General features: G+C 40.2%; 1 protein-coding gene across 5 annotated transcripts; it reads left to right on the top strand.

Moving 5' to 3' along the window:
• The first annotated feature begins 2,881 nt into the window (after positions 1-2,881).
• On the top strand, positions 2,882-26,530 carry ZCWPW1 (zinc finger CW-type and PWWP domain containing 1). 5 transcript variants are annotated; one of them, XM_061208231.1, is made up of 16 exons: positions 2,882-2,916; positions 3,715-3,968; positions 4,455-4,533; positions 5,695-5,785; positions 6,077-6,234; positions 6,445-6,567; positions 12,277-12,393; positions 13,128-13,248; positions 13,873-13,948; positions 14,356-14,460; positions 15,392-15,475; positions 16,083-16,149; positions 16,562-16,659; positions 24,879-24,939; positions 25,414-25,548; positions 26,106-26,530. In XM_061208231.1, the coding sequence occupies exons 1-16, from the start codon at positions 2,889-2,891 to the stop codon at positions 26,423-26,425; spliced, it is 1,917 nt and encodes a 638-aa protein (XP_061064214.1). In that variant the 5' UTR covers positions 2,882-2,888; the 3' UTR covers positions 26,426-26,530. The 5 variants fall into 5 exon arrangements, with proteins under 5 accessions (XP_061064214.1, XP_061064210.1, XP_061064211.1 ...); XM_061208227.1 differs by lacking the exons at positions 24,879-24,939; positions 25,414-25,548 and having other exon boundaries at positions 5,668-5,785; positions 6,083-6,234; positions 14,356-14,457; positions 26,106-26,212; XM_061208228.1 differs by lacking the exons at positions 5,695-5,785; positions 6,077-6,234; positions 6,445-6,567; positions 24,879-24,939; positions 25,414-25,548 and having other exon boundaries at positions 14,356-14,457; positions 26,106-26,212.
• Positions 26,531-26,534: the final 4 nt, after the last annotated feature.

Genomic DNA, 26,534 nt, shown 5'->3' on the forward strand with positions numbered 1-26,534 from the left:
TTATTATTCCTTTTGCAGCCTAATTTTATCCAGTTTCTAGCTTCTGTTTAGGATTATCATAAAGAAGGGACCAGTTTGCTGCAGTGATTCTCCCCCAATGTCCCACTTGCTTTTTTTCCAGTGTCAAATAAGTTTGGGAGTTGGTGGTGAAAAGTTAAGAGGGAAACAATGATAAAATGTGCTTCTTAATATATAGGAAAAGTAGTTACTGCAGAATAGCGCATATCAATTATTCGCATTTATGGAATGAAGAAAAGGAACAGAAAAATACCAAAAAATAAAAATAAAAATACTTTATATTCAGCCATGCTGTGGCCACACTAAGTCAAGTCTCCAGTACCTTTTGAATTCATCTTGGGATCTGGAGGGAGGAATTCTACACCCTGAATAACTGAGTGTTTAGCTTGGCCATTTGAGGGTCGTAAAATTTTCAGCCCCTTTAGAGGGAAGACTGTATGAACCCAAAGATCCATTTTATGCTGCTTTTGGATCTCTTTATAGTGGCAGATGGCAGAGTTGGAAGATTGAGTTTCAGGTCCAGGGCCTTCAAAGCACTCAAAACCAACAGCCAGAAATAAGGTCACTGAGAAGAACAGACATGTTATTAGAATTTAGAAGCCAAAACCTGGGTTCATCTTGACTCTACCATGTATTAACACTGAGGTTTTGGGCAAACCACAGCTGGGTAGAAATAATATTAATGGTGGAAAGTGAAAACTGGAAAAATGTACAAGTTCTTGGAACATCACAAAATGAGTCTTGGCACTGTGCTGGGTCACAAATGACATAGCTGTGTAGAGATGTTAACCTCTTCAGCCTTTAGTGTGGCTGGAGGCCCCCCATTCCCATCCCTCAGTTGTGTATGGATGTGGGCAGCCTGGTCCTTTTACCCTAGAGTACCTAGAAATATTTTCTGTGTGTTTCAATGTGTACTTTTAATGTATGCTTTACATGTGTGCTGTGATATTAAAATTATTGTGAAGCTCTGAACTACTGAACTAGACGATTGGGATGTAGAGTAGCACAGTTCATAACACAAACTTATAAATCAGACAGGTTCTAATCCTGATTTTTACCACTTTTTCGATTACTTAATGTCTCTAAATCCCTCTAAGCCTCAATTTCCCCAATTGTAAAATGGTATCAATCTCATAGATGTATTGGGAGAATTAAATGAGATGACATATTCAAAGATTATAGTGAGTGCTCAATAAGTGTTATTCATTATTATTAGTCACAATTTTGGTAGAAATAATGAAGCATGCTGATATTGTATAGAACATCTGTGAGTAGATAGCTACAGATAAACTATGGATATAGAGTGAATATGCTAGATTCTTATTACTAGCTTCTCTGGGGACCTCTGCTGATTACTAAATATTTCTGAGCCATGAATAGAAATTGCGAGAATCCAGCACATTCGGAAATTTATTAGACTAGAAGATCTAGGTAAAGGGAAGATATACATTATAGTGATGTTAATAAAGGGGGGGTCTCTATGCATAGGGATGTCTGAATTAGGTAGGAGAATTTATAGGTTTTTTTTTTTTTTTTTTTAGGTATTTAGGAGAACCTTGTGAAATGAGGTTATCCCTCTGAAGAAAACTCTCACTGTTTAACTCCCAGGACTGTCCACACCCTACTACCACTATTCTACTACTATTTATACTTCTGGCTGTTAAAAACGTGCCTTGTTTTAATAAGAGGCACCAAATGGGGTTGCTTATGCTAAGCTCCAAGTCACTAAACCAAGACAACTTAATTACAATGTTAGGTCTCCCAGAAATGGAATCTTAAACCAGTCAATCAGGAATTGCCTGATCAGCACTAGTTGGGTAATCTGCCTGATAGACTCCAGTAGTCCCTTAAAGGAAAGTAACCTTGTATGACCAACCTGCTTTTTTTTTTTGCCTAGTATTACTTCCTTGTTCCTGGTTCCTTCTGCCTGTAAAAGTCTTTAATTTTGTATAGCTCCTTGGAACTCCTGTCTATCTGGTAGATTGGATGCTGCCCAATTCGTGAATTGTTGAATAAAGCCAATTTACTCAGTTGAATTTTTTTTTTTAATTTTTTTTTTTGGTTGCATTGGGTCTTTGTTGCTGCACGCGGGCTTTCTCTAGTTGCGGTGAGCGAGGGCTACTCTTCGTTGCGGTGCGCGGGCTTCTCACTGCGGTGGCTTCTCTTGTTGCCGAGCACGGGCTCTAGGCGCGCGGGCTCAGTAGTTGTGGCACGCAGGCTCTAGAGCACAGGCTCAGTAGTTGTGGTACATGGGCTTAGTTGCTCCGCGGCATGTGGGATCTTCCCTCACCAGGGCTCGAACCCGTGTCCCCTGCATTAGCAGGCGGGTTCTTAACCACTGTGCCACCAGGGAAGCCCCTGAATTTTGTTTTTTAACAAATCACTACCACTATCATTTCTACCTACTTACAAGTGCCTACCTCATGTTGCACATGGTTCTAGAAACTTAAAACACTAAGGATTGTTGCTGATCTTTAAAACAGCAACTCTTATTATCCTCCAGCATGTAACTGGCACTGCTGAGGAGTAGAATTGTAGTCAAGAAGGCAGAAAATGTAGTTCAAGTGTCCCAGGCACAGAGACCCTGAACCCAAGAAGACAGGGAGAGGAGAAAGTTTAAAATCATGTTCGATCAGCACTGTATAGCACAGGGAACTATATTCAGTATCCTGTGATAAACCATAATGGTGAAGAATATGAAAAAGAATATATATAAGTTTAACTGACTCACTTTGCTGTGCAGCAGAAATTAACAGAACATTGTAAATCAGCTAGGCTTCAAGAAAATTTAAAAAATCATGTTGAGAGTCATAGCAGTTCATTTCTTTTTTCTAACAGAGGCATAAAGAAAAGTGTAGCTTCTGAGCTGAATGATGACAACCTTGCAGAGTAAAGATGGTGAGTCAAGAGTCACTTTCCTCTTCTTTCTCAGCCCTTGGTCATCTGGACACCTTTCCCCTCAAAGGGAAGCTCAATTCACATGTATTTCATGTCCACTTTGTTAAAGTTACTACTTTTCTAGACACTTTGAGTGAAATATATTTGACTTAGAAACAGTCTTATTCAAGAAATGTATGAACTCGTAGGGAGAGAAGAGACATTTAGATATTTAAAACATGAATTTAAATGTGGTAAATGCCACAGGACAGGTACAAAGTATTATGGAAGCTCAGAAGAAAGATACATTACTTATACCTGGGAGGATCAGTACAATTTTCATTGCATCGTTTGTAGATTTTGACTAGGTTTTTAAAAATTTCTCTAATTTCCCCTAAAATTTTGTGCAAAGTTAAAACAAGCAAATTAAAAAAAAATTTCACATTTGAATAATTCAGTTTCCTGCATACTTACATTTATCACCTTAGACTTACTCAGTGGTTCTTAAACCTGGTAGTGCATCAGAATCATCTAGATAGCATTGTAAAATTACAGATTCTTGGGCCTCACTTCAAACTACTTCATCAGAATCTTAGGGCAGGGATGAGAGGGTCGGGGGCTGGGAGGGTTGGGGAAGGAAGGCCTAGGAATCTGAATTTGTTAAATAATAATTATTATTTTTCATATCATAATATTTCATAATATAATATTATAATCAATATTTCATATCCAGATAATTCTGATATGGTCAATCAATGGCAATTTCTGTGTTAGATTCTATATTTCATAAATTACATTTGATGATCACATTTCTTTCAGAATGCGGGAAGGGACCAAAGAAAACCTTTGCCCCACCTGCACAAAAACTGCATAGCCTGATGCCCTGTAACCTTAACTCATCGAAGGAGGACATCCTGGGGATCAGTTCCCCAGAGGCAGAGACCAGGCCAAGCCTGCTAAAGGCCAGGTTAGAGAAGAAGAAGGAGAAAACAACCAAAGAGAATGGTACAGGCAGTGGCCAGGAGATAAAAGGAAAGGCTCAAGACAACAAGAAAGCAGAGAAGAAGGAAAAGGTAAAAATCACAATGATGGGCTCTAGTGGGACAGTTTCTCCTAGTCACCCAGCCTGGGCAAACAGGATCTTTTCATTTCAGAAGACATTTAAATATTTATAACATAAATTTGAATGTGGTAAATCCCACAGGGAAAATTCATCCTGTAGTTTCAGTTTTTGATTTCTTTTTGGGGCTTCTATTTTCTTCTCTAAGAGGTAAAAAGTGTTTTGATGAAAGCGTTTAGCAGGGCATACTGGGCAGGGAGGGGCTGAGGTGGGATGGAGGTGAGAGTAGAAGTAGACAGAAATTTTATAAACTTTTTCCTTTTCTTTGACTCCTTTACTCCCAGGAGATCTGGGATAGAATTTATGGAATCCTTAGGTTGACTTTATGCTCTCAGTCTTGTGAACTTACTGCCTCATCTAAAGGAGGCTTCCTTGACTAGTCACAGAGGAGGACTGGGGAAAGATGAGCAGTTTTTCTCCCCTACCCTTCTCTCTGCAGGGAAAATCAACTCTTACCAATGCAGAATTTGAGGAGATTGTCCAGATTGTGCTACAGAAGTCCCTCCAGGAGTGCTTGGGTATGGCTTTTAGTGAGAGAAAAAGAGTTTCAGTTTGGCAAAGAAATTGTTATCTGAGGGGTAGAGTAAGTCGATAGCTTCTCTCCTTCCCTCCATCTTTCTAAGTAAGGAAATATTAGATGAGACTTTGAAATATTTTTAAATACTTCATCTTCTATCAACAGGACTATAGCTAAACCACCTTAGACAGAGGGTACAGACTTTTAGAAAAGTAGATTACATTGACTTCAGAATATAAAAATAGTCTCATCTAGATTTTTTAAATGTAATTTAAATTTATTTCTATACGTTTACAATCTTCATAGAAAAGATAAATTATTTTTCCCAGATTTGAAGAACTTAGTCTCCATCTACCCTTGTATATTTCTGTTTCTAATACTGCTTTAACATATGCTCAGGAATTTGATTTTAGAATAAGGAACTCTATAGCATAGGTCGTGAGGCCTTCTCCTTAAGGTCATGAGGCTAAGGACAGTGGTTTGACATTTTCAGCTATTCTTAGGTATACTTCCATTCCTAGAGAAAGTTTGAGGAACAAATGATATAAAGCATGGTACATAAAGTTTCTGTTATGTACACAAAATAAAATTAATATTACCTGGCTATCCTAGAATAGGCACATCAATCTGGAAAGGCTTGCAGAAGGATATAGATTTGTAGTTTTTCCTGAGAATTAAAAAACTTGAAAGTTGGAACTTCCCTGGTAGCACAGTGGTTGAGACTCTACGCTCCCAATGCAGGGGGCCCGGGTTCGATCCCTGGTTGGGGAACTAGATCCCACATGCATGCCGCAACTAAGAGTTCGCATGCCACAACTAAGGAGCCCATATGCCACAACTAAGGAGCCCATATGCCACAACTAAGGAGCCGGTGAGCTGCAACTAAGTAGACTGTGAGCCACAGCTGAGGACCCCGCCTGCCGCAACTGAGACCTGGCACAACCAAATAAATAAATAAATAAATATTAAAAAAAAAAAAAAAAAAACTTGAAAGTTCTATTGTGTGGCAAAAGTCCAAAGGTAAGCTCTTCCAGGCAACTGACGGGAGATATTTTAATGAAAGTTTACAGTTGGAAATAATGGAGTAGTTGTTTTCTTTAATTGCTTCTCTGCTTATAGTATTTTGTTTTGGGAGGGATGGAATCTAGCCTTGATTTTGCAGCGACTTCCTGTGCCCAGCCTACAAGATGTACCCAGTTAGACAAGGAACCAGGAATTGCTTCTTCTACTACTGATAATAATAATGCTGATGGGTAAGTTTATCCCAGTGAGGCGAGTTGATCACAGGGTAGACTTAATATTGATAAATGGTTATCCATCTATCTATCTATCTAGTCATTTTTCATATCTCTATAGATTTCTCTCCTCTCAGGAAAGACACTTGAGTTGGGAAAAATAGGCCAGTAGATGGATAAAATGACCTCAGGAGGCCATAGAGAGCTTACAATTCTTCTGTCCTCCTAACTTTTATCCTTGGGTTTTTTCAAAAGAGGGGTACTACAAATTGCCCCTTTATACCTTTTAATTAAAAATCTTATTTGCAGAGAGAGGGTAGTGGTACCGCATATTCTAGAGATTTCAGCCTCTCAGGAAGGTGGAGTAATCCCTGAGATAAAGACATCTAAGCCAGGCCAGCCAGATCCTGCACCCTCTGAGAAGAAATTCAATAAACTCTCCTTAAGCAAAAGAAAGAAGGCCGCTCGTAAGTATAGTCAGATACACTTTGACACCTGGCTCAAGTACTTACTCCATGAAATTAGGGAATTGGACAGTGGGCGTACTGAGAATTTTCAGCCCAAGACTTGAAACTATTGAGCTATGATTCTTCTTCCTTCTTTAACTGGCCTTTACTATCTACAAAGATTCTCTTCTTCATCTCCCTACCCTACAATGTTTTCTTTTATCTTCCCAGAAGATGAGAAAATGGAGAAAGCCCAAAGTGGACATGAGCACAAACAGAAAGACCAACTGAAGAAAACAGTTCAGGATCATTCTCAGATCAGGGACCAGCAAAAAGGAGAGGGAAGTGGTTTTGGTGAGTTCAGCCATAGTTTGAAAAACCTACTTGGGCTTGAAAATTGGAGGTGGAGGACAGAGGTAAGGGTTAGGATGTTAGAGGAAATTCTGCAAAGACTATAATTTATCCCTCACAGCTGCTTGTTAGAGGATATAGTGCTGAGGAAGAGAGAGGACTATTTCATTCATTCAATTATTCAGTCATATAATCCACAGGTGTTTGGTGCTTGCTAAATTCTAGGCATTTTAGGAGGTACTGAGTAAATGCAGAGGAAACAAATATAAGCCTGTAGCGTGAGAGAGAAGCTTGTGAGGAAGGCCAACAAGAAAGCTACAAATTGGGAGTAGTCCTGGAAAAGTTTCCAAGAAAAAGATATCATTTGAGCCAGATCTTGAAGTATAATTTAGTCAGACGAACTAAGGTGAGGATGGGGGTCAGAGTGATAATTATTGGCAGAGTAATGGAGGAGGGCTAATGTTTGTAGCTTTTGGGTATTTTGGGGGGTAAGAGGTTGTAGGGATGGGGGAGATAAGGCTAGAGGCAAGTAAGCACCAGATGTTAAAGGACCTTACAAGTCAGGCTAAGGAAGTTGGATTTTATTTTAAAAGTAAAGAGGAACCATTGACATTAAGTAGGCAAAACTTGATAAGATTTGCATTTTAGAAAGCTTGCTCTGGCACTAGCATGGAAGATGGTTTGGCAGGAGAAAACCTAGACCCATAGAAATAATTATCCAGGCAAGGAAGACAGACAATAGCAGTGAAGAGGAAGAGACAAAATTGAGATCTTTAGGATGCAAGATCAATATGATATGATTGCTGCTGGATATGAGAGCTGAGGAAGAGTGAGGCCTCTAGGATGGTCCTGTTTTCTGGCATGAGTGACTGAGTGGATGAAGAATCATGATCTGAAGTGGAAAATATAGAAGAAAGAGCAAGTTGAAGATGATGGATTGAGCTTTGCATGAGTTAGGGGGTCTGTGATGAGCTTTAGCTCAAGAAAGGGGTCTGGGCTCTCGGAGATACAGATTCGGGAGTCATCTGCATCAATAGGAATAGATGAAATTTTCCAAGAAGAGGGTGTAGAGTGAAAAGGGAACATTGGATAAAAACCCTGAGGGAACATAATGTTTAGGGTTGAGCAGAGGAAGAGCTACCCAGGGAGAAAGCTAAGAAGAACTAAGAGAAAGCTCAGAAAGGTAGGAGGAAAACTAGGAGAGTGTGGTATCACAGATTCCAGGGGAGGAGAGAATGTCAAGAAAGAGGGAGTGTTTAGCCATGTTAAATGCTACTACAGAGATGACAAAAAGAATAAAGATTTGAAAATCAACAGATATCACAATTAGGAAATCATTAGGGTTGATTAGAGCAACCATAGGGGTTGGTGAGGGTGAATGGCAGGTTATTGTTGGTTGAAGAATAGATACTTTTTTCAATTAGTTTAGATGTGAAAACTAGGAGGGAAAAAATAGTAAATAAAGGGGAGTGGGTATGAAGTAGATGGAAGATTTTTCTTTCTTTTTTTTAGCTTTCTTTTAAAAGAAAGACACTTGACCTCTTTATTGGCAGCATATTTATATGCTGAGGGAAAATTGTTTATAGAGAGGGAGAGATTAAAGAAGAGAATGAGAAGAGAACCAGAGGGTTTATTTTGAGTCAGAAAGGACACAGCCTTTCAGATTGGATGGAGGGAAATAAGGATGCATATAGATTTATTTATTCTTTTAACAATAGTTTTTAATGCCTTATATTATATGCCAGGCATTGTGCTGGGTACTAGAAATATATTAGTGAACAAAATAGATAATCCTTGCTGTCATAGGATTTACAGTTTTAGTGTGCTAGATAGATAACAAACAAATACATTGTGTGAAATAACCTTGGTAATATTGGGAAATTTTAGTATGATAAATAAAATAGATCATGCAATATATTAGTATGTTTAAAATTTTGAAAATAAGTAGACTTAATCTGGGGGAAAACAGGCTTGCACCAAAAAAGAAAAAAAACCAAAAACCAGAACCCGAAGATTAAGGAACAGTGGACTAAACAGTCAGCTGGTGTCTAATAGGCATGCGTATATATATAATTTGGATTATAGAAGAATAATATGGTTTGTACATACTTGAAAGAAAACTCTAGGAAGACTATGCAGGTACGAAACAAGGTAGTCTAGGGCAGTAAACCACTCCTCGTGTTGTAATGACATGGCAATCAGTATAAAGAGCTGGAGGTATAAGTCTAATTTGGGCAGTCGGCTGGTCTGGGTAGTAGTGTTCCATCTCCTGTAACTCTCAGTATTAAGGCGAGGGATAGATTTTAGCCTGGGAGATGGAAGTTCACTCCTTTGGCAGTGAGTTGAATTGTGGTTGTAGTGACTGTGTAAGCCTCTTCCTATTAATGAACCACTCTTCCTGTTTTTCACAGTTGCCAAGGAGAGGTGGGTGCTCCTGGAGCAGGAAGTAGAAAGGGAGTATCCAGTAAATAAAATTTGCATTAAGTTCTGTGAAGGGTAGGAAAAGAATGTCACGAGAGGAAATGGTGGAAACCTAATTAAGATTGGGTCAGCTAGAGAAAGCATTTATAAGGAAATAACATTTAAGCTGAAACCTGGAGCAAGACTAGAAGTTAGCCAAGTGAAGCGTAGGAGAAAGTTTTAGGTAAGGTGAAGATTGTCGTACTCCAGGTACTGAAAGAAAGCTGGTATAATTGGGATTCAGAGAGCAAGGGAAACAAGGCTGGAAAGTGGCTCTGGATAAATGTAAGGAGGTAGGCAGTGGCTAGATCAAAGACCATGTTACAAAGTGAGAATTTTATCTTAAGTTTAGGCGGAAGTCCCTGGTGGGTTTTAACCAGGGAAGTGACATCATCAAATTGATGTTTTAAAAGGATCCCTTTGGTGATTAATTGGAGAATGGAGTATGGGGAGACAAGAGTAGACCAGCTAGGAAGTTAGTGCTAGGATTAGATGTTTTGGTGGCTTGGATTAGGATGATGAAGGAGACAAGAAGTGAATGGTTTTAAGATATGTTTTAGAGGTAAAATTATCAGAACTTGGTAATGAGCTGGATATTGGGAGGTGAGAGAGAGGAGAGGGTTTGTCAAAGATGATTGGCTTCTGGCTTGAGCAGTTATGTGAAAGGAGGTGGGACAAAACAGTTCTGTAGGATAAGATCAAGCATTTGGGTTTGGGCCCATTAGGTTTGAGATCGTTGTGAGACATCCAGATAGAGATATCAAAGAGCAAGATGGCTATAGGAACCGGGAGCTCAGAACAGAGGCTGTTAGCGTACATCTGTGTGTTGTCAGGTGTGAAAATGGATTTCAAAGCTGAGGGAGTGGATGAGCCGGCCTCAGGAGAAAGTGCAGCATGGGGAGTGAAGACCCATGATTAGGCTTTGGAACTCCAACTCAGAGATTTAGAGATTGGACAGAGAGCGAGGAGAACTCAGTAAAGGAGACTGAGGAGGGAGTTACCAGAAAGATGGGATGGGGAAACGGGAGAATGAGGGATCACGGAACCCAAGAAAGCTAGTGTTTCAAGAATGAGGGGTCAACTGAAATGCTCTTGACCTGTGTCTATGACATCAGCCTTCATTATCACAGAGCCACATCGTGAGCCTCAAACACGGTTTTCAAACACCTTCTCTTCTTTGTAAGTTGCTTGAAAGGAAACTTTAAGGAACTGTATGTCTTTAAAAACTGTCATTGGAAAGTTCATCCTAAACCATAAATATCTAGTTTTATAGCATTAGGATGATTTTCCCCCACTCATTTCCTCATGAATATTCATTATTTTTACAACCACCATTTATTTGATTGATTTCTGTTCACTTTTATGGTCCCTGGCCCTTTCCCCCACTCTTTTTTTCTAGTCTTCCCAGGTCACCTCTGTAAACATCCAAAACTGTCATTGGAAACTATCTTTTCAGACTAATATATCATTCTCAACCAGTACTTTATTCTTCAAAATAAAGCAATTGAGAAGGTGATCCATAATATGAGATACTGTGAAGGGACCCAAATGTAAGCCAACTGCTTTTCTGAGGGATGATTTTGGTGGGATGGAGGGCATCCCTTATGTTTCGGCATTCAAGGTAAAATTTGACAGTGGGAGAGTGAACTTACTAGAGAAACATATTGGTTGATATTGTTAGCTGTGAATATATAGTATACCTATGTGGCTGGTCAGTGATTTTTCTCTAGCAATGCTCAGTCAAATGAGTATAGGCACAGAAAAAGTAGAGTGGGTTCATTCAGAATTGTGTTTGCTAGCTGGGTGGGAGGAAGGACAGAGGGAAAGGGAGTTGTTGATGTCTGCAAGAGAATCTAAGGAAATTAAACCTGCATAAGTACAGAGTGAAGAAAAACAATTAATCTTAATTGCTACTAGATTGAGAGAAAGGTAGGGGCCAGTGGATTGGAGATCTAGATAAAGTGAAAGTTGCCACAGGGGTCTTGGAGCAAGTAAGGTGGAAGGATGGGGCATTTTTATCAGAGAGGGGTTTAGATAAGTGGTTCAGGGGAGTGCGCGGTCCCTGCAGATGACTGGGTGTGGCATGCAGGGTGGGAGTGGGTTCCTGAGGTGAGGGGGTTACTGAGGTGGCATGGAGGAGAACATATGGGGTGCCTTGTGAGTTACCCCTGTGGCTGTAGTGGTCATCTACGAGGGCAGGAGGTAGAGAGGAGAAGACTGAACCAGATGCCAGCATCGTGACAAGGGTGATGAGAGGGCAGTGTAGTCCCATGGCATAGACCTCGAGTGAGGAAGGGTTTTATAGGAGGGAGGATAGTAATGGTCTGCAAGTGTCAATGGGGAGTAAGGATGATGCTGACCCCACTTTCTGGCGTGGGGTATGTGAGAAGGACAGGCTCTTCTTAGAGGGCTTCAGCGGTGGGGTGGGGTCGGGTTGGGGCAGTGTCATTAGCGCATCACCAGATTTCAGAAAGGAGGCAGAATTTCAGAGAAGAGATTGAAGACATGTGGACTTTTGTTGCTTTTGTTTGGAATCCCAAAGACCATAGTGGAAGAGTTTGGGAGGGAGAGAGGAGAGGCTGTGTGGGACGTTGGGTCAACTTAGAAGATGTGGGGGTAGAGAAAGGTGGAGATGAGAGTTTGGAAGGTAATGGATAAAAGGAGTGTTTGGCCATTGAGCACAGCCTGAAGTAAATAGTTTGAGAAACGATAGGCTTAAACCTGTCTTTTGGAGAGGGGTGAACTCAGGGCTGTTGGTCCCAAAGGCTGCAACTTGGTGATTTGGTGTCAGGTTAATTTGTGGAGGTTGAAACAGGAACTCCGGATGCTGTGCACAAAAGAGGTGCTGGTTAGTCCTTCAGAAGAACTTTTTAGTAGTGACATGCCCTCAGAGAAATGAGGCACTAGCCAGAAATATGCCAGACATTCTTTTTAAGAACTGTCAATACAAGAAACACTCCTTTCTGCCTTGGGGGAGGAGAGATGATAGCATGGTATAGGAGAAAGATTGAAATGTGAGACCTGGGCTCTAAGTTCAGCTTTGCCACCAATTTAGACTGATCTTTAGCAGTCAGTTATCTCCTCTGAGCTTTTGGTTTTACCATTTATAAGTTAGGGATTGAATGAGTTGATCTCTAAGGCTATGTGATTCTGGCAGAGGTGGTGGTGGCAGGGAGTATATTGATTTTAATTAAATTGAAGAAGGAAGAACATATTTTTGAGTCTCTTATATCAGGTTTTTTCCTGTGACAGGTCAATGTCTAGTCTGGGTCCAGTGTTCCTCCCCAAACTGTGAGAAATGGAGGCGGCTACGTGGGAACATTGACCCCTCAGTCCTCCCAGATAATTGGTCCTGTGACCAGAATACAGGTAGAATGGAGTGGAAATATTTTTTTTCAGTTTTTATTGTTTGTCCCTTTCTTTCCCTGCTTTCATCCTTTAGATTAAATATGACAAAAGTATAGTTAGGACTCCAGGGGTCCGTGTAGTTAGTGTTTGGGGAGAGGGAGGGATCTTGCTGTCATGTCAAGATGAATCTGTCATAAAGGGCTAGAGGAAGACACCGTGAAGAGCTATGTTGTGAGGAGAGTCCTGGAATCTAAACATATGTTCTGAGTGAATTCCATCTTCTTCAGCATTGGTTTGAGCCTGTCAATCTGATTAGATTGTTGGTATTGGGTTGGCAGATAGGAAGGGATATGGGATGTATGGGGAAAAGCCAGTGAGAGAGATTCAGTGGCTTAGAATTCTAGAATGTTTGAAACTACTTGAAAGAGATTATGAAGCTTTAGTCTAGCCCAACTATTTTACAGATGAGAAAACAGAATATCAGAGAAATTACCTTCATGATGTTACACTGATGGAAGCAGGGTCAGACACGTGGGATGTAGGTAGAAGTTTGGAGTCTCTTTCTACAGAGCATAACGAGGCAGCGCTCCTACTTCTCCAGGCTCTGGCTGCATTTCCTTCATGGGTCTCCCAGGTGTCCTTTTGGTCCTACCTGCTGCATATACCAATTTCTTCTTGTCCTCTCCTCTGCCCTCATCCAGATTTTCACCTTATGAGGCTCTTTCCATCCCTTCATTCCTCCTCTCTTTTGGCAGATTTGGAGTATAATCACTGTGATATCCCTGAGGAGACCTGGACAGGGCATGAGAGTGAAGTGGCCTATGCCTCCTACATCCCAGGATCCATCATCTGGGCCAAGCAATACGGTTATCCCTGGTAGGGCGCTATGGCAGAGTCAGAGCATCCTTCATGAACTTGGGAGTGGTAGATTCAAGCAGGGAAGGAAGGAAATGGAAGGGATTTATAATGGAAATGGTACCTGCCTTAGAAAGAGCATGGGTGAGGGAGAATATAAAGTGCTAAGCTTGGAGGCTTTGAAAGAACCTGTTTTCTAGAGGTTTCACGATGGAGGTGGTATCTCCCCGGAAAAAAGGGTTGGACAGTTCTACCCTGGATGGGTAGAAAGAGAAGAGTGGCTCTAAGATATTTTTTTAGACATTGGGAAATGAGAGATATACAAAGTAAAGAGAACAAGGAAGGGTGGAATAGCTTCTTTTTTGGAGATGTCCTTAGTCAGAAGATTTTGTTCTCAGGGTTGCCAGAAGGCCTAGAAGGATAAGATATTTTTACTAGGAAGATTCTGAGCTTCTTTGTACATTGATGGAAGTCACTTCAGTCATTTGGTAGTGACCACTGTGGAGGGTTGACAGAGGGGTGTATTTTGGGGGTCCTTTATTTGCGAAACATATTGCCCTTTTATGTACATGTATATTGATGAGTTTGTGTTCTGTTCACCTGACCCCTTCTCTTCCATCCCCTACACCCATCTGTCTTCTCCAGGTGGCCAGGCATGGTAGAATCTGATCCTGACCTGGGGGAATATTTTCTTTTTGCATCTCATCTTGATTCCCTGCCGGTGAGTTCTCCTGATTCAGGGTGGGTAGGTGCTCAGGCCAAAGTAATGAACAAATCCATCCTAACAGATGTACAGAGTTAGAAATATAGACATAGCCAGCAGACACAAGCAGAAACAGAGTCTTAGCTAGAGTGACAAAAAGATATAGAAACAAACTTGTATCTAATTAAAATTTATTCATTACTAGGACATTTATGTTTTGATAAATATGCTTTGGTTAGGACTCCTGAGGTCAGGATGGAAGAACAATGGAATGAGGTGGGATATGTGGGTCAGGTTTAAAGGAACAGACAAGGCCCAGCCCCTCCTTCCTTGTGAATCCTCAGTTCTTCTCCTGCCTTTTCTGGCTAGAGGGCCAAAGCAAGAAGAAGGACAAGAGGCTATAACAGAACCATCTTTTATTACAGTCCAAGTACCATGTGACATTTTTTGGAGAAACAGTCTCTCGTGCTTGGATCCCAGTCAACATGCTAAAGAACTTCCAGGAGCTATCCCTGGAGTTAGCTGGAGTGGTGAGCAACCCTCAGGGGTCAGTTGTGATACAGGGAACTTGAAAAACTAAATCTTCCCTTTATTAAACCTGATTTCTCCCAGGGGAGGCTGTGTCAGGAGAAAGTACATATCTGACCAAGTATGCAAGGGTGAGGTTATTCATGAGGTACACTTCTTTCTACCACGATTGCAGCAGGATAATGATTTTTCTTAGTCTCTTTCCCTGTCTGCAGATAGAGGGCCTTCCTAAAGACCATGGTTTTCTACAGTTTAGCCAAAGCAGGTGTGATAGAAATGAAGGCACAAATTAACTTAGGGTTTCTCAGTCTCGACACTTGACATTTTGGGCCAGATAATTTTTTGTTGTGAGGGGATTCCTAGGCATTGTAGGAGTTTTAGCAGCATCCTTGGCATCCTACTGGCATCTAGCCGGTAAGACCCTTAATCCTAGCTGTGACAACCAAAAAATTGTCTCTAGACATTGCCAAATATATTCTGGGGGGGAAAATGTCCCCTGGTTGAGAACCACTGAATTAACTAAATAATATTTCTTCCCTATAATCACTTTGGGCTTCATGAGCCTTGCAAATGAGCAGAGGTTTAGGAGCTCAGGGACCTTAGAAAATCAGGCAGTGAGTACTAAATCAAGCAGCTGGATCTAAAGAAACTTGTGAGAAGCTTAGAAGTACAGTCATCTGAACTCCTTTAATTTTGCCTTTACAAATTTCCATGGGCTTTACTTTGGAGAGGACACCAAAATGTTGGTTGAAAATTTTGCTAGAAATTGATGAAAAGTTTGTTTGGGTATAAGATGGGATTGTGTCTCTGAGCTCAAAAGATTAAGGATAGGAATATCATATCAATACCAGAAACTGGAAATAAATGTGAAGATAATGTCTGGTGAGTAGCAGTATGTTAGAGTCACTTTTCTGAAATCTTCTTTCATTTCAGAAAAAGTGCAGGAGTAAGGACTGCAGCCAGGAACTGGGGGCAGCCCTGATGATGGCTCAAGAGGCAGAGCAGATCAGTATTCAGGTGGGAAAGTTTAGATCACATACCTGCTTCTCTTTGGGACTTGGGACACAAAGCAAGTTATACATTTCCTACTGTAGAAAACCGGCTGTCCTTCCCCATTACACAGTCTTAGTCCTAAAACTAGTCTTTCCTTCCCAGGCCAGCTTCCCTTGATGCCTTAAATCATCCATTCTTTTCCCTACCCTTGGACAAATGGGATCTTTTCTCAGTCCAAACAGGGACTGTTGGTAGGGGCAATCCCATCAACCTATTTGACTTCGAGTCTCAGGTGTATGTACCTTATCTTCTCTTTTATGTGGAGTCAGCTTTTACCCTCAAATTCTGCTTTTGGGTGGGGTAGAGAATGACAGTGAATCTCCCCTTCCCAGTTATTAACTGAATTATAAACAAACTGGAAAAAAAAGTTATAATAATATTGTATATTATAATATTATAACATATTATAATAGTTAAGCTCTATAAAAATCTAGATAGAAAGTATGAAATTTCAAGTGAAAATGGTATGGAATATGAATACAAATTCTATAACTAAAAACCTTGAAGACAGAGGACAAAAATAGCCCCTGGGAGAGTAGTAGATGATGCTTTTGTTTCTTGGTTCCCTCAGGAGCGGGTTAACCTGTTTGGTTTCTGGAGCCGATACAGTGGATCTGACAACAGTGGGGAAGGAAAAGGTAGGATGAGTAGGAGGTTAAAGACTAGAGAGAGATGGAAGGGATTCCTTCATGAGGGCAGCAACTGAAGCTTTTATTTTATATCCAATATCATCAGCCTAGTTCTGGATTCTATAATAGGAGGCTGTCCATGAATGCCATTGACCAAATGTCCAGGATGGATGGATGCACAGATGGGTAGAGAGAGGAATGGAGAAAAAAAGGGAGTAGGGAGGGAGGGTGCATGTTGAATAGTGACAGGACTTTGAAAAGGGTGGAACCATGATAATCTAGGATCAGATTTCGTGGAGAAAATGTGACTTGGATCTGAAAGGCAGAGTTAGAAGACTGATTCTCTGGGATCAGCTCCACTAACTCATCACCTATTTTATCGGATAAATTATTTGGCCTTTCCTTCCTATTCCTGTTCTAGACGTAATGCTCTCTGGGGCTAACAGCTTAGATTCCTGCTTGGAGAAAGAAGAGGAAGAGTCAGAGTTGGAGGAAGAGGAGGAAGAGCAACAGAAAAAAGTAAGATTGATCTTGGGGATTCCTTTTAGCAGATTGCTGTAGGGCATCTGGTTAGCATGGATTTATATTTTCTAAGGAACCGTCCTGTCCCTGCGTCAGAGTAGCCCTGACTGGCTGGCTGGTTTTATCTCTTAGGGGGTCTTCAGGGAAGGAAAGTCTCCTCTCTCCTCAGTTATTCTCTCTAATACCTCATATCTCTAGGAACTTATTTTTTGATTATAATCTCAGTTCTTACTGTAGTTCTTTGGTTCCTACTGGAGCAATTTCAGAGAATAGCAGGTTGCCTCTCTTCACTCTCCTTTCTTCCCTGTGTGAACACTTAGGATATTCATTATTTTATTTCCTTAGTCTGTTTTCAGGCATATGAAATACATATATTTTTCATATTTAAAGACTTTTTAAGAGCAGTTTTATGTTAACAGGAAAACTGAGAAGAAGGTACAGAGAGTCTCTGTGTACCTCCTGCCCCCACACATGTATAGCCTCCTCTGTTATCAACATCCCACCAGAGTGGTGCATTTGTTTACAGTTGATGAACCTACATTGACACATCATAATCACACAAAGTCCATAGTTTACATTAGGACTCACTCTTGGCGTTGTACATTCTATGGGCCTGGACAAATGTATAATGACACATATCCATCATCATGGTATCATACAGAGTATTTTTACTGCCCTAAAAATTTTGTGTGTTCCATTTACTCATCCCTTTCCTCCCATACCCCTCAACCACTGACAACCACTGATTTTTTTTTTACTGTCTCCATAGTTTTGCCTTCTCTGAAATACCATATAGTGGGAATCATACAGTATGTGTAACCTTTTCAGACTAGCTTCTTTCGCTTACAACTATGCATTTACGATTCCTCCATGTATTTTCATGGCTTGATAGCTCATTTATTAATTTTTTTTGGCTGAATAATATTGTATTTTTCTGGATATACCACAGTTTATTTATCCATTCACCTACAGAAGGACGTCTTGGTTGCTTCCAAGTTTGAGCAATTATGGATAAAGCCACTATAACTATGGTTTTGTGGGAACATAAGTTTTTAACTCCTTTGGAGTAAATATCAGGGAGCTTAATTGCTGGATTGTGTGGTAAGAGTATGTTTTGTTTTGTAAGAAACCATCAAACTGTCTTCCAAAGTGGCTGTACCATTTTGCATTCCCACCAGCAATGAATGAGAGTTCCTATTGCTCCACATCCTTGCCAGCATTTGGTATTGTCAGTGTTCTGGATTTTGGCCATTTTAATAGGTGTGTAGTGGTATCTTGTTGTTTTAATTTGCATTTTCCTGATGACATATGATGTGGAGCATCTTTTTATATTCTTATTGGCCATTTGTGTATCTGCTTTGGTGAGATATCCATTAAGGTGTGTGGCCCATTTTTAAATTGAGTTGTTTATTTTCTTATTGTTGAGTTTTTTTTTTTTAATTTATTTAATTAATTTATTTATTTTATTTTTATTTTTTTGGCTGCCATTGGGTCTTGGTTGCTGCGCACGGGCTTTCTCTAGTTGCGGCGAGCGGGGGCTACTCTTTGTTGCGGTGCTCAGGCTTCTCATTGCGGTGGCTTCTCCTGTTGTGGAGCACAGGCTCTAGATGTGTGGGCTTCATTAGTTGCAGCACGCAGGCTCAGTAGTTGTGGCTCACGGGCTCTAGAGCGCAGGCTCAGTAGTTATGGCGCACGGACTTAGTTGCTCCGTGGCATGTGGGATCTTCCCAGACCAGGGCTCCAACCCGTGTCCCCTGCATTGGCAGGCGGATTCTTAACCACTGTGCCACCAGGGAAGCCCTCTGATTGTTGAGTTTTATGAGTTCTTTGTATATTTTATTTTATTTTTTATTTTATTGAAGTATAGTTGATTTATAATGTGTTGGTTTCATATGTATAGCACAGTGATTCAGTGCCATATATATATATATATACATATATATATATATATGTATATATATACACATATATATATATTCTTTTTCAGATTCTTTTCCCTTATAGGTTATTACAAAATATTGTGATATATAGTAGGTCCTTGTTGGTTATCTATCTTATATATAGTAGTGTATATATGTTAATCCCAACCTCCTAATTTATTCCTCCCCCCCTTTCCCCTTTGGTAACCATAAGTTTGTTTTCTATATCCGTGGGTCTATTTCTGTTTTGTAAATAAGTTCATTTGTCTTTGTTTATTTTAGATAATAGTCCTTTATCATGAGTCTTTTTTCCTCAGTCTGTGACTTGTCTTCTCACTCCCTTGACATTGTCAAGGACAGTGTCACAGAGCAGAAGTTTTTAATTTTAATGGAGTCCAGCCTATCAATTATTTCTTTTATGGATTGTGCCTTCAGTGTTATACATAAAAACTCATTGCCACACCCAAGGTTATCCAGATTTTCTCCTGTGTTATCTTCTAGCAGTTTTATAGCTTTACATTTTACACTGAGATCTATAATACATTTTGAGTTTATTTTTGTGAGGGGTGTAAGGTCTGTGCCTAGATTAATTTTTTTGTAGTTCCACCACTATTTGTTGAAAAGACTGTCTTTGCTCCATTGTATTGCCTTTGCTTTGTTGTCAAAGATCAGCTGACTATATTTATCTGGGTCTATTTCTGGGCTCTCTAGTCTGTTCCATTGACCTATTTGTCTGTTCTTTTACCAATACCACACTGTCTTGATTACGGTAGCTTTACACTAAGTCTTGAAGTTAGATGGGGTCAGTCCCCCAACTTTGTCCTTCTCTTTCAATATTGTATTGGCTATTCTAGATCTATTGTTTTTCCGTATAACTTTAGAATCAGTTTGTTGATATCCACAGAATAACTTGCTGGGATTTTGATTGATGTTACATTGATTCTATAGATCAAGCTGGGAAAAACTAACATCTTGACAATATTGAGTCTTCTTATCTACAAACATGGACTATTTCTCCATTTACTTAGTTCTTCTTTGATTTCATTCACCAGAGTTTTGTAGTCTTCCTCGTATAGATCTTGTATATATTTTGCTAGATTTATACCTAACTATTTAATTTTTTTGGTGCTAATATAAATGGTATATAAATGTGTTTTTAAATATCAAATTCCATTTGTATATTGCTGGTATGTAGAAAAGTGATGAACTTTTGTATATTAACCTTGTGTCCTGCAACCTTGCTATAATCACTTATTAGTTCCTAGAGTTTTTAGTTGATACTTTTGGATTTTCTACATAGATAATCATGTCACCTGCAAACACAATTTCATTTCTTCCTTCTCAGTCTCTATACCTTTTATTTCCTTTGTCTTATTGCATTAGCTGGAACTTCCACTATGATGTTGAAAAGGAGTGGTGAGAGGGGACATCCTTGCCTTATTCTTGATCTTAGTGGGAAAGCTTCTAGTTTCTCACCATTAAGTGTGATGTTAGTTGTAGGTTTTGTGTATATATTCTTTATGAAGTTGAGGAAGTTCCTCTCTATTCCTTATTTACTGAGAGTTTTTATTATGAATGGTTGTTGGATTTTGTCAAATGCTTTTTCTGCATCTATTGACAGGATCACATGATTTTTCTTTTTTAGCTGTTGATGTGATGGATTACCTGAATTGATTTTCGAATGTTGAACCAGCCTTGCATGCCTTGGATAAATCTCACTTGTTCATGGTGTATAATTCTTCTTATACATTGTTGGATTTGATTTGCCTAATATGTTGTTGAGGATTTTTACATCTCTTCATCAGACATATTGATCTATAGTTTTCTTTTCTTGTAATGTCTTTGTCTGGTTTCGGTATTAGGGTAATGCTGGCCTCATAGAATCAGTTAGGAAATACTCTCTGCTTCTATCCTCTGAAAGAGATTATAGAGAATTGGTATAATCTGTTCACTAAATGTTTAGTAAAATTCACTGTGAACCCATCTGGACCTGGTGCTTTCTGTTTTAGAAGGATATTAATTACTGATTCAATTTATTTATTAGATATAGGCCTATTCAAGTTGTCTATTTCTTCTTGTGTGAGTTTTGGCAGATTGTGTCTTTTAAGGAAGTGGTCCGTTTCATCTTGGTTATCAAATTTGTGGGCATAACATTCTTTGTAGTATTCCTTTATTAGTCTTTTAATATCCTTGGGATCTATAGTGATGTCGCCTCTTTAATTTCTGATATTAATTTGTTTCCTCTCTCGTTTTTCTTAGTTAGCCTACCTAGAGGTTTATCAATTTTATTGATCTTTTCAAAGAACCAACTTTTAGTTTTGTTGATTTTTTCCTATGGATTTCCTGTTTTCAATTTCATTGATTTATGCTCTAATTATATTTTTTCTTCTGCTTGCTTTGGATTTAACTTGCTCTTTTTCTCATTTTTCTAGTTTCCTAAGGTTGAAACCTACATCATTGATTTTAGATCTTTCTTTTTTTCTAATATATCATTCAATGCTATAAATTTCCTACTGAGCACTGCTTTCACTGCATCCCACAAATTTTGATAAGTTGTATTTTCATTTTATTTAGTTCAGTATATTAAAAAATTTCTCTTAAGGTTTCTTCTTTGACCTATGTGTTATTCAGAAGTGTGTTGTTTAATATCCATGTGTTTTGGGATTTTTCCAGTTATCTTTCTGTTAATTCCATTGTGGTCTAAGAGCAGACATAGTATGATTTCTATTCTTTTTTTTTTTTTTTTTTTTTTGGCGGCTTTGGGTCTTCATTGCTGTGCATGGGCTTTCTCTAGTTGTGGCGAGTGGAGGCTACTCATCATTGCGGTGCGCAGGCTTCTCATTGCGGTGGCTTCTGTTGTTGCAGAGCACAAGCTCTAGGCACACAGGCTTCAGTAGTTGTGGCGAGTGGGCTCTAGAGCGCAGGTGCAGTAGTTGTGGCGCACGGGCTTAGTTGCTCCATGGCATGTGGGATCTTCCCAGACCAGGGCTCGAACCCGTGTCCCCTGCATTGGCAGGCGGATTCTTAACCACTGCGCCACCAGGGAAGCCCCTGATTTCTCTTCTTTTAGAGTTGTTCATTTGTATTTTATGGCCCAGTGGTCAGTCTTGGTGAGTGCTCCATGTGAGCTTGAGAAGAATGTGTATTCTGCTGTTGTTGGATAAAGTAGTCTATAGATGCCAGTTATATCTAGTTGATTGATGGTGTCGTTGAGTTCAACTGTGTCCTCACTGATTTTCTGCCTGCTGAACCTGTCCATTTCTGATAGAGGGTTGTTGAAATTTCCAGCTATGATAGTGGAATCAACTATTTCTCTTTGCAGTTCTGTCAGTTTTTGCCTCATGTAGTTTGGTGTTCTCTTGTTAGGTGCATACACTTTAAGGATTGTTATGTGTTCTTGGAGAATTAACCCCTTTATCATTATGTAATGCCCTTTTTTATCCCTGATAACTTTACTTGCTTTGAAGTCTGCTCTGTCTGAAATTAACATATAGCTACTCCTGCTTTCTTTTGATTAGTGTTAGCATGGTATATTTTTCCGCATCCATTTACTTTTACAATCTATATGTGTCTTTATATTTAAAGTGGGGTTCTTGTAGGCAATATATAGTTGGGTCTTGTTTTTTGATCCATTCAGACAATCTATGTCTTTTAATTGGTCATTTTAGACAGTCATTTAGACTGTTGATGTTCAAAGTAATTATTAATACAGTTGGATTATTATCTACAATATTTGTTACTGTTTTTTATTTGTTGCCCTTGTTCTTTCTTCCTACTTTTGTCTTCCATTCTTTTTCTGCCTTTTGTGGTTTTGATTGAGCTTTTATATGATTCCATTTTCTCCCCTTCCTTAGCATATCAGGTAAGATTTTTTTTTTTCCTTTGGCTTCTTTCAGGACTTTAATTTTCTGTAGTTTGAAAATAATATGCCTTGGTGTGGCTGTTTGGCATTTATCCTTCTTGGTGTTCTCTGAGCTTCCTGGATCTGTGGTTTGGTGTCTGACATTAATTTGGGAAATTCTCAGTCATTATTGTTTTCAATATTTCTCTTTTTCTTCTCCTTCTGGTATTCCCATTACACATATCTATACATTCTGTAGTCATCCTACAATCTTTGGATATTGCATTCTTTTTTCCAGTCTTTGTTCTCTTTGATTTTCAGTTTTGAAGGTTTCTTTTGAGATATCCTCAAGTTCAGAGATTCTTTCCTCAGCTGTGACCAGTCTACCAGTAAGCCCGTCAAAGGCATTCTTCATTTTAGTTACAGTGTTTTTGATCCCCAGCATTTCCTTTTGATTCTTTCTTAGGATTTCCATCTCTTTGCTTACATTGCTCATCTGTTCTTGAATGCTGTCTACTTTATCCTTTAGAGCCCTTTGCATATTAATCATATTTGCTTTAAATTTCCAATCTGATAATTCTCTAGCATGTTTGGTTTTGATTCTTTTTTAAAAAATTTATTTATTTATTTTTGGCTGCGTTGAGTCTTCATTGCTGCACGCGGGCTTTCTCTAGTTGCAGGGAGCAGGGGCTACTCTTTGTTGCAGTGTGCAGGCTTCTCATTGCAGTGGCTTCTCTTGTTGTGGAGCACAGGCTCTAGGCGCACGGGCTTCAGTAGTTGCGGAACGCGGGCTCAGTAGTTGTGGCTCGCGGACTCTAGAGCGCAGGCTCAGTAGTTGTGGCTCACGGGCTTAGTTGCTCTGTAGCATGTGGGATCTTCCTGGACCAGGGCTTGAACCCGTGTTCCCTGCATTGGCAGGCGGATTCTTAACCACTGTGCCACCAGGGAAGCCCCTGGTTTTGATACTTGCTCTGTCTCTTCAGGTTGTGTTTTTGCCATTTGATATGCCTTGTAGTTTTTTTCTTGATTGCCAGACGTGATGTACCAGGTAAAAAGTACTGCTGTAAATATACCTTTAGTAATGTGGTGGTAAGGTGTCAGGGGAGGGGAAGTGTTCTATATCCTGTGATTGGGTCTAAGTCTATTGATGAACTTATGCCTCTGGACTGTAAACTTCACAGTGTTTCTTAGTTTTTTCCCACCCCCTTAGGTGGGACAGGATGATTAGAGTGGGCTGAAGTTGGGTGTTTCGCTACCCCCAGGACAGTTAGGCTCTGTTAACACCCTAGTAGGTTAGGCTCTGGTTAACTGGTTTCTCCTGAGGGTAGGTTTTGTTAAGAAGAACAGAATGCTCTGGTATATTTCAAAATGGTTCTTTCCCCCTCTCCCTGCTGGAAGCATGAAGGAGTTTTTCTTTGATATTTTCTGTGAGAATCTGGTTGAGCTCCTGGAAGTAAAACTCACAAAAAGTCTGGAAGTCCCCCATGACTGGGTATCCCTGGAGTTTTTAACTCTCAGACTTGTCCACACTGAGCAATTCCTTTATTACTGTTGAGATTTTCCTATCCTGACACTAGTTCTCTTGGTGGTTTCTGCTTGTGAGTGTATGTTCTGATAAGAATGACTCCTTGTATTTGCCTGTGTATCTTCAGTTTTGAGGGCAGAGGTTTTCCCTGTGTCCTCACCGTTCTTATGGATCTAAGAAGAGTTATTGGTATTTCAGTCTGTTCAGCTTTTTAGTTGTTGTTAGAACACAGTTACAGCTTCCAAGCTCCTTGTGTGTAGATCTGGAAACTAGAAGCTCTGAAATGTAGATTTTTCACTTTCTCTTTTAATTTTCAATTTACCAGTTTTTATCATGTTTGTGGCCTAATTTTATTTCCTTCTCTTGTGCATAAAGCCTTGCATTGACTAATAACAAATAGAATGGGAAGGATGAACATTTTTGTCTCTGTTGTCATTTATTTATTTATTTTTAAACATTTAAAAAATTTTTATTTATTTATTTTCGGCTGCATTGGGTCTTCATTGCTGTGTGGGGGCTTCTCTAGTTGCAGTGAGGGGGGCTACTCTTCATTGAGGTGCACGGGCTTCTCATTGCAGTGGCTTCTCTTGTTTTGGAGCACGGGCTCTAGGCGCGTGGGCTTCAGTAGTTGTGGCATGTGGGTTTTAGAGCACAGGCTCAGTAGTTGTGGCACACGGGCTTAGCTGCTCCGCAGCATGTGGGATCTTCCTGGACCAGGGCTCGAACCCGTGTCCCCTGCATTGGCAGGTGGATTCTTAACCACTGCGCCACCAGGGAAGTGCTGTCATTGATTTAAATTGTATCAGACTCACAGAACCTAATTTGAACTCCCTTAAGTGCACTCATCATTTCTGTAGCATCCCACTCTATTAAATCACAATTATGTGACTTCATTTATATTTTCTTATTTTTCTCTCCTTACTTTTCTCAGGATCCAACTTTGCCTGGTCCCAAGCCAGCCAAAATTCAGACAAAAAAACCCAAGGCAAGAGGTAAGCAAGTCAGCTGGAAATGAGGCATGTGCTACAGTTAAGGCAAGGCAGAAGCAGAGAGTGGGAGAGTCTGCATGTGGCTGGGCCTTACTGACGTCCCAGCTCCAGAACCTGAGAAAATGAGCAAGACTCATGCTAATGTCGTCAGGGAAGCTGTAGCCTTCTCACTTCTGTGAGTTGAATTATAAAATCTTAGGTTAAAGGTGGAATGAATGTTTTAAATTCTTAGCCAAGAAGGATGACTTCTTGGAGGAGGCGGGTTCTGAGGTGAACTGTAAAGAGAAGAAGACCCGGGGGAAAAATAAAAGAAATATTTGGGGAAAAGAAAGGAACCAAGAGGACTCACTAGATTGAAAATGAGCAGAAGATGCAAGGCGGAGACCAAATGTGGGAAGTCTATGGACCCTAGCCATACTGTCACTCAGTGAGAAATAAACCAATGTCCTTCACGGTTGGGGGTTGGGGGTGATGCAGGTGGAGCACATGGACGAGATGGGATCCCGCAAAGGAAGACAATGAAGAGATCTCTGGGAAATGAATCTGCAGCTCCACCTTTACCCATAATGGGAGGGAAAAAAGGGCATGGGAATTCAGAACCTGAGCAGCCAGGTAAGGCTCAAGACTTGGGGAAAACTGGGGAAATGAGGTTCATGTCTGCATTTTCCCTCCTTTGATCATTTTTTAACAATTTCACAGCTTTTCATTACTTAAAAAAAAAAAGTTTGGCCAAAAGGGTGTCATCCAAATTGTAGAACACAGCACACACTGTAGAAACATTTGGTGGTTATTATTTGATTTGATTCGGGGACATTCAGGGATAAGAGAATGGTAAGGAGGTGGGAATTAACATTTTTTGATATTTCTGTGGGCCGGCTAGATAGATACTTGTATACTTGTTCCCTTTAATTCTTTCAGTATCTCTGTGACTGGATATTTGCCATTTTAAAGATAAGGAGACTGAGGTTTAAAGGGTTTAAAGTTTGCTCAAGACCCATGTCTAGCCTGTGGATCCAAGTCTTTCTGACTCCAAACCCCATTTTCTTTCTATTAAGAAAGGTCATCTTTTCCAGAGATTGTTTTGGTAATAGAAATTTAGGAGTTTGACTTGTAAAAGGTGAGGACAGATGACCCAATAAGGCTCTCAGTTTTATCACCTTTTCATTTAGGCCCTAAGAAAAAATTTAAAGCTCCCCAAAGCAAGGCCCCAGTAAGTGACTCATCTGAGGACAAAGAAGCTAGAATAGTGCCAGAGGTCCTGACCCCACCAGCTCCTCCCGGGGCCTGTCCCATGGTGGGGAAAGAAGGGCCTGCACCCCAGGAGCCACGGCCTCAGGAGGCTGGAAGTGTCCCCTCTGACGATGGAGCCTCCAGTGACCTGGACCTGGACCAACTCATGGCGGATGTTGGAGAAGAGCCGGAGCAGAGGGAGGAGCCACAGCACAGAGACGACGCAGGGGAGCTTGCCGTGGCCTCCTGTGAGGAATAGCTGCGGGCTCGCACCTCCTTCCTGCTCTCTCATCCCTCCTGTGGGAGCAGGAGGCAGAGCCTCTCAGAGGATCCCCGAGAAGCTGATAAATGTTGGGGTTGTTCATTGG

This window comes from Eubalaena glacialis, chromosome 13 (assembly GCF_028564815.1).
Source record: "Eubalaena glacialis isolate mEubGla1 chromosome 13, mEubGla1.1.hap2.+ XY, whole genome shotgun sequence".
NCBI lineage: Eukaryota > Metazoa > Chordata > Mammalia > Artiodactyla > Balaenidae > Eubalaena > Eubalaena glacialis.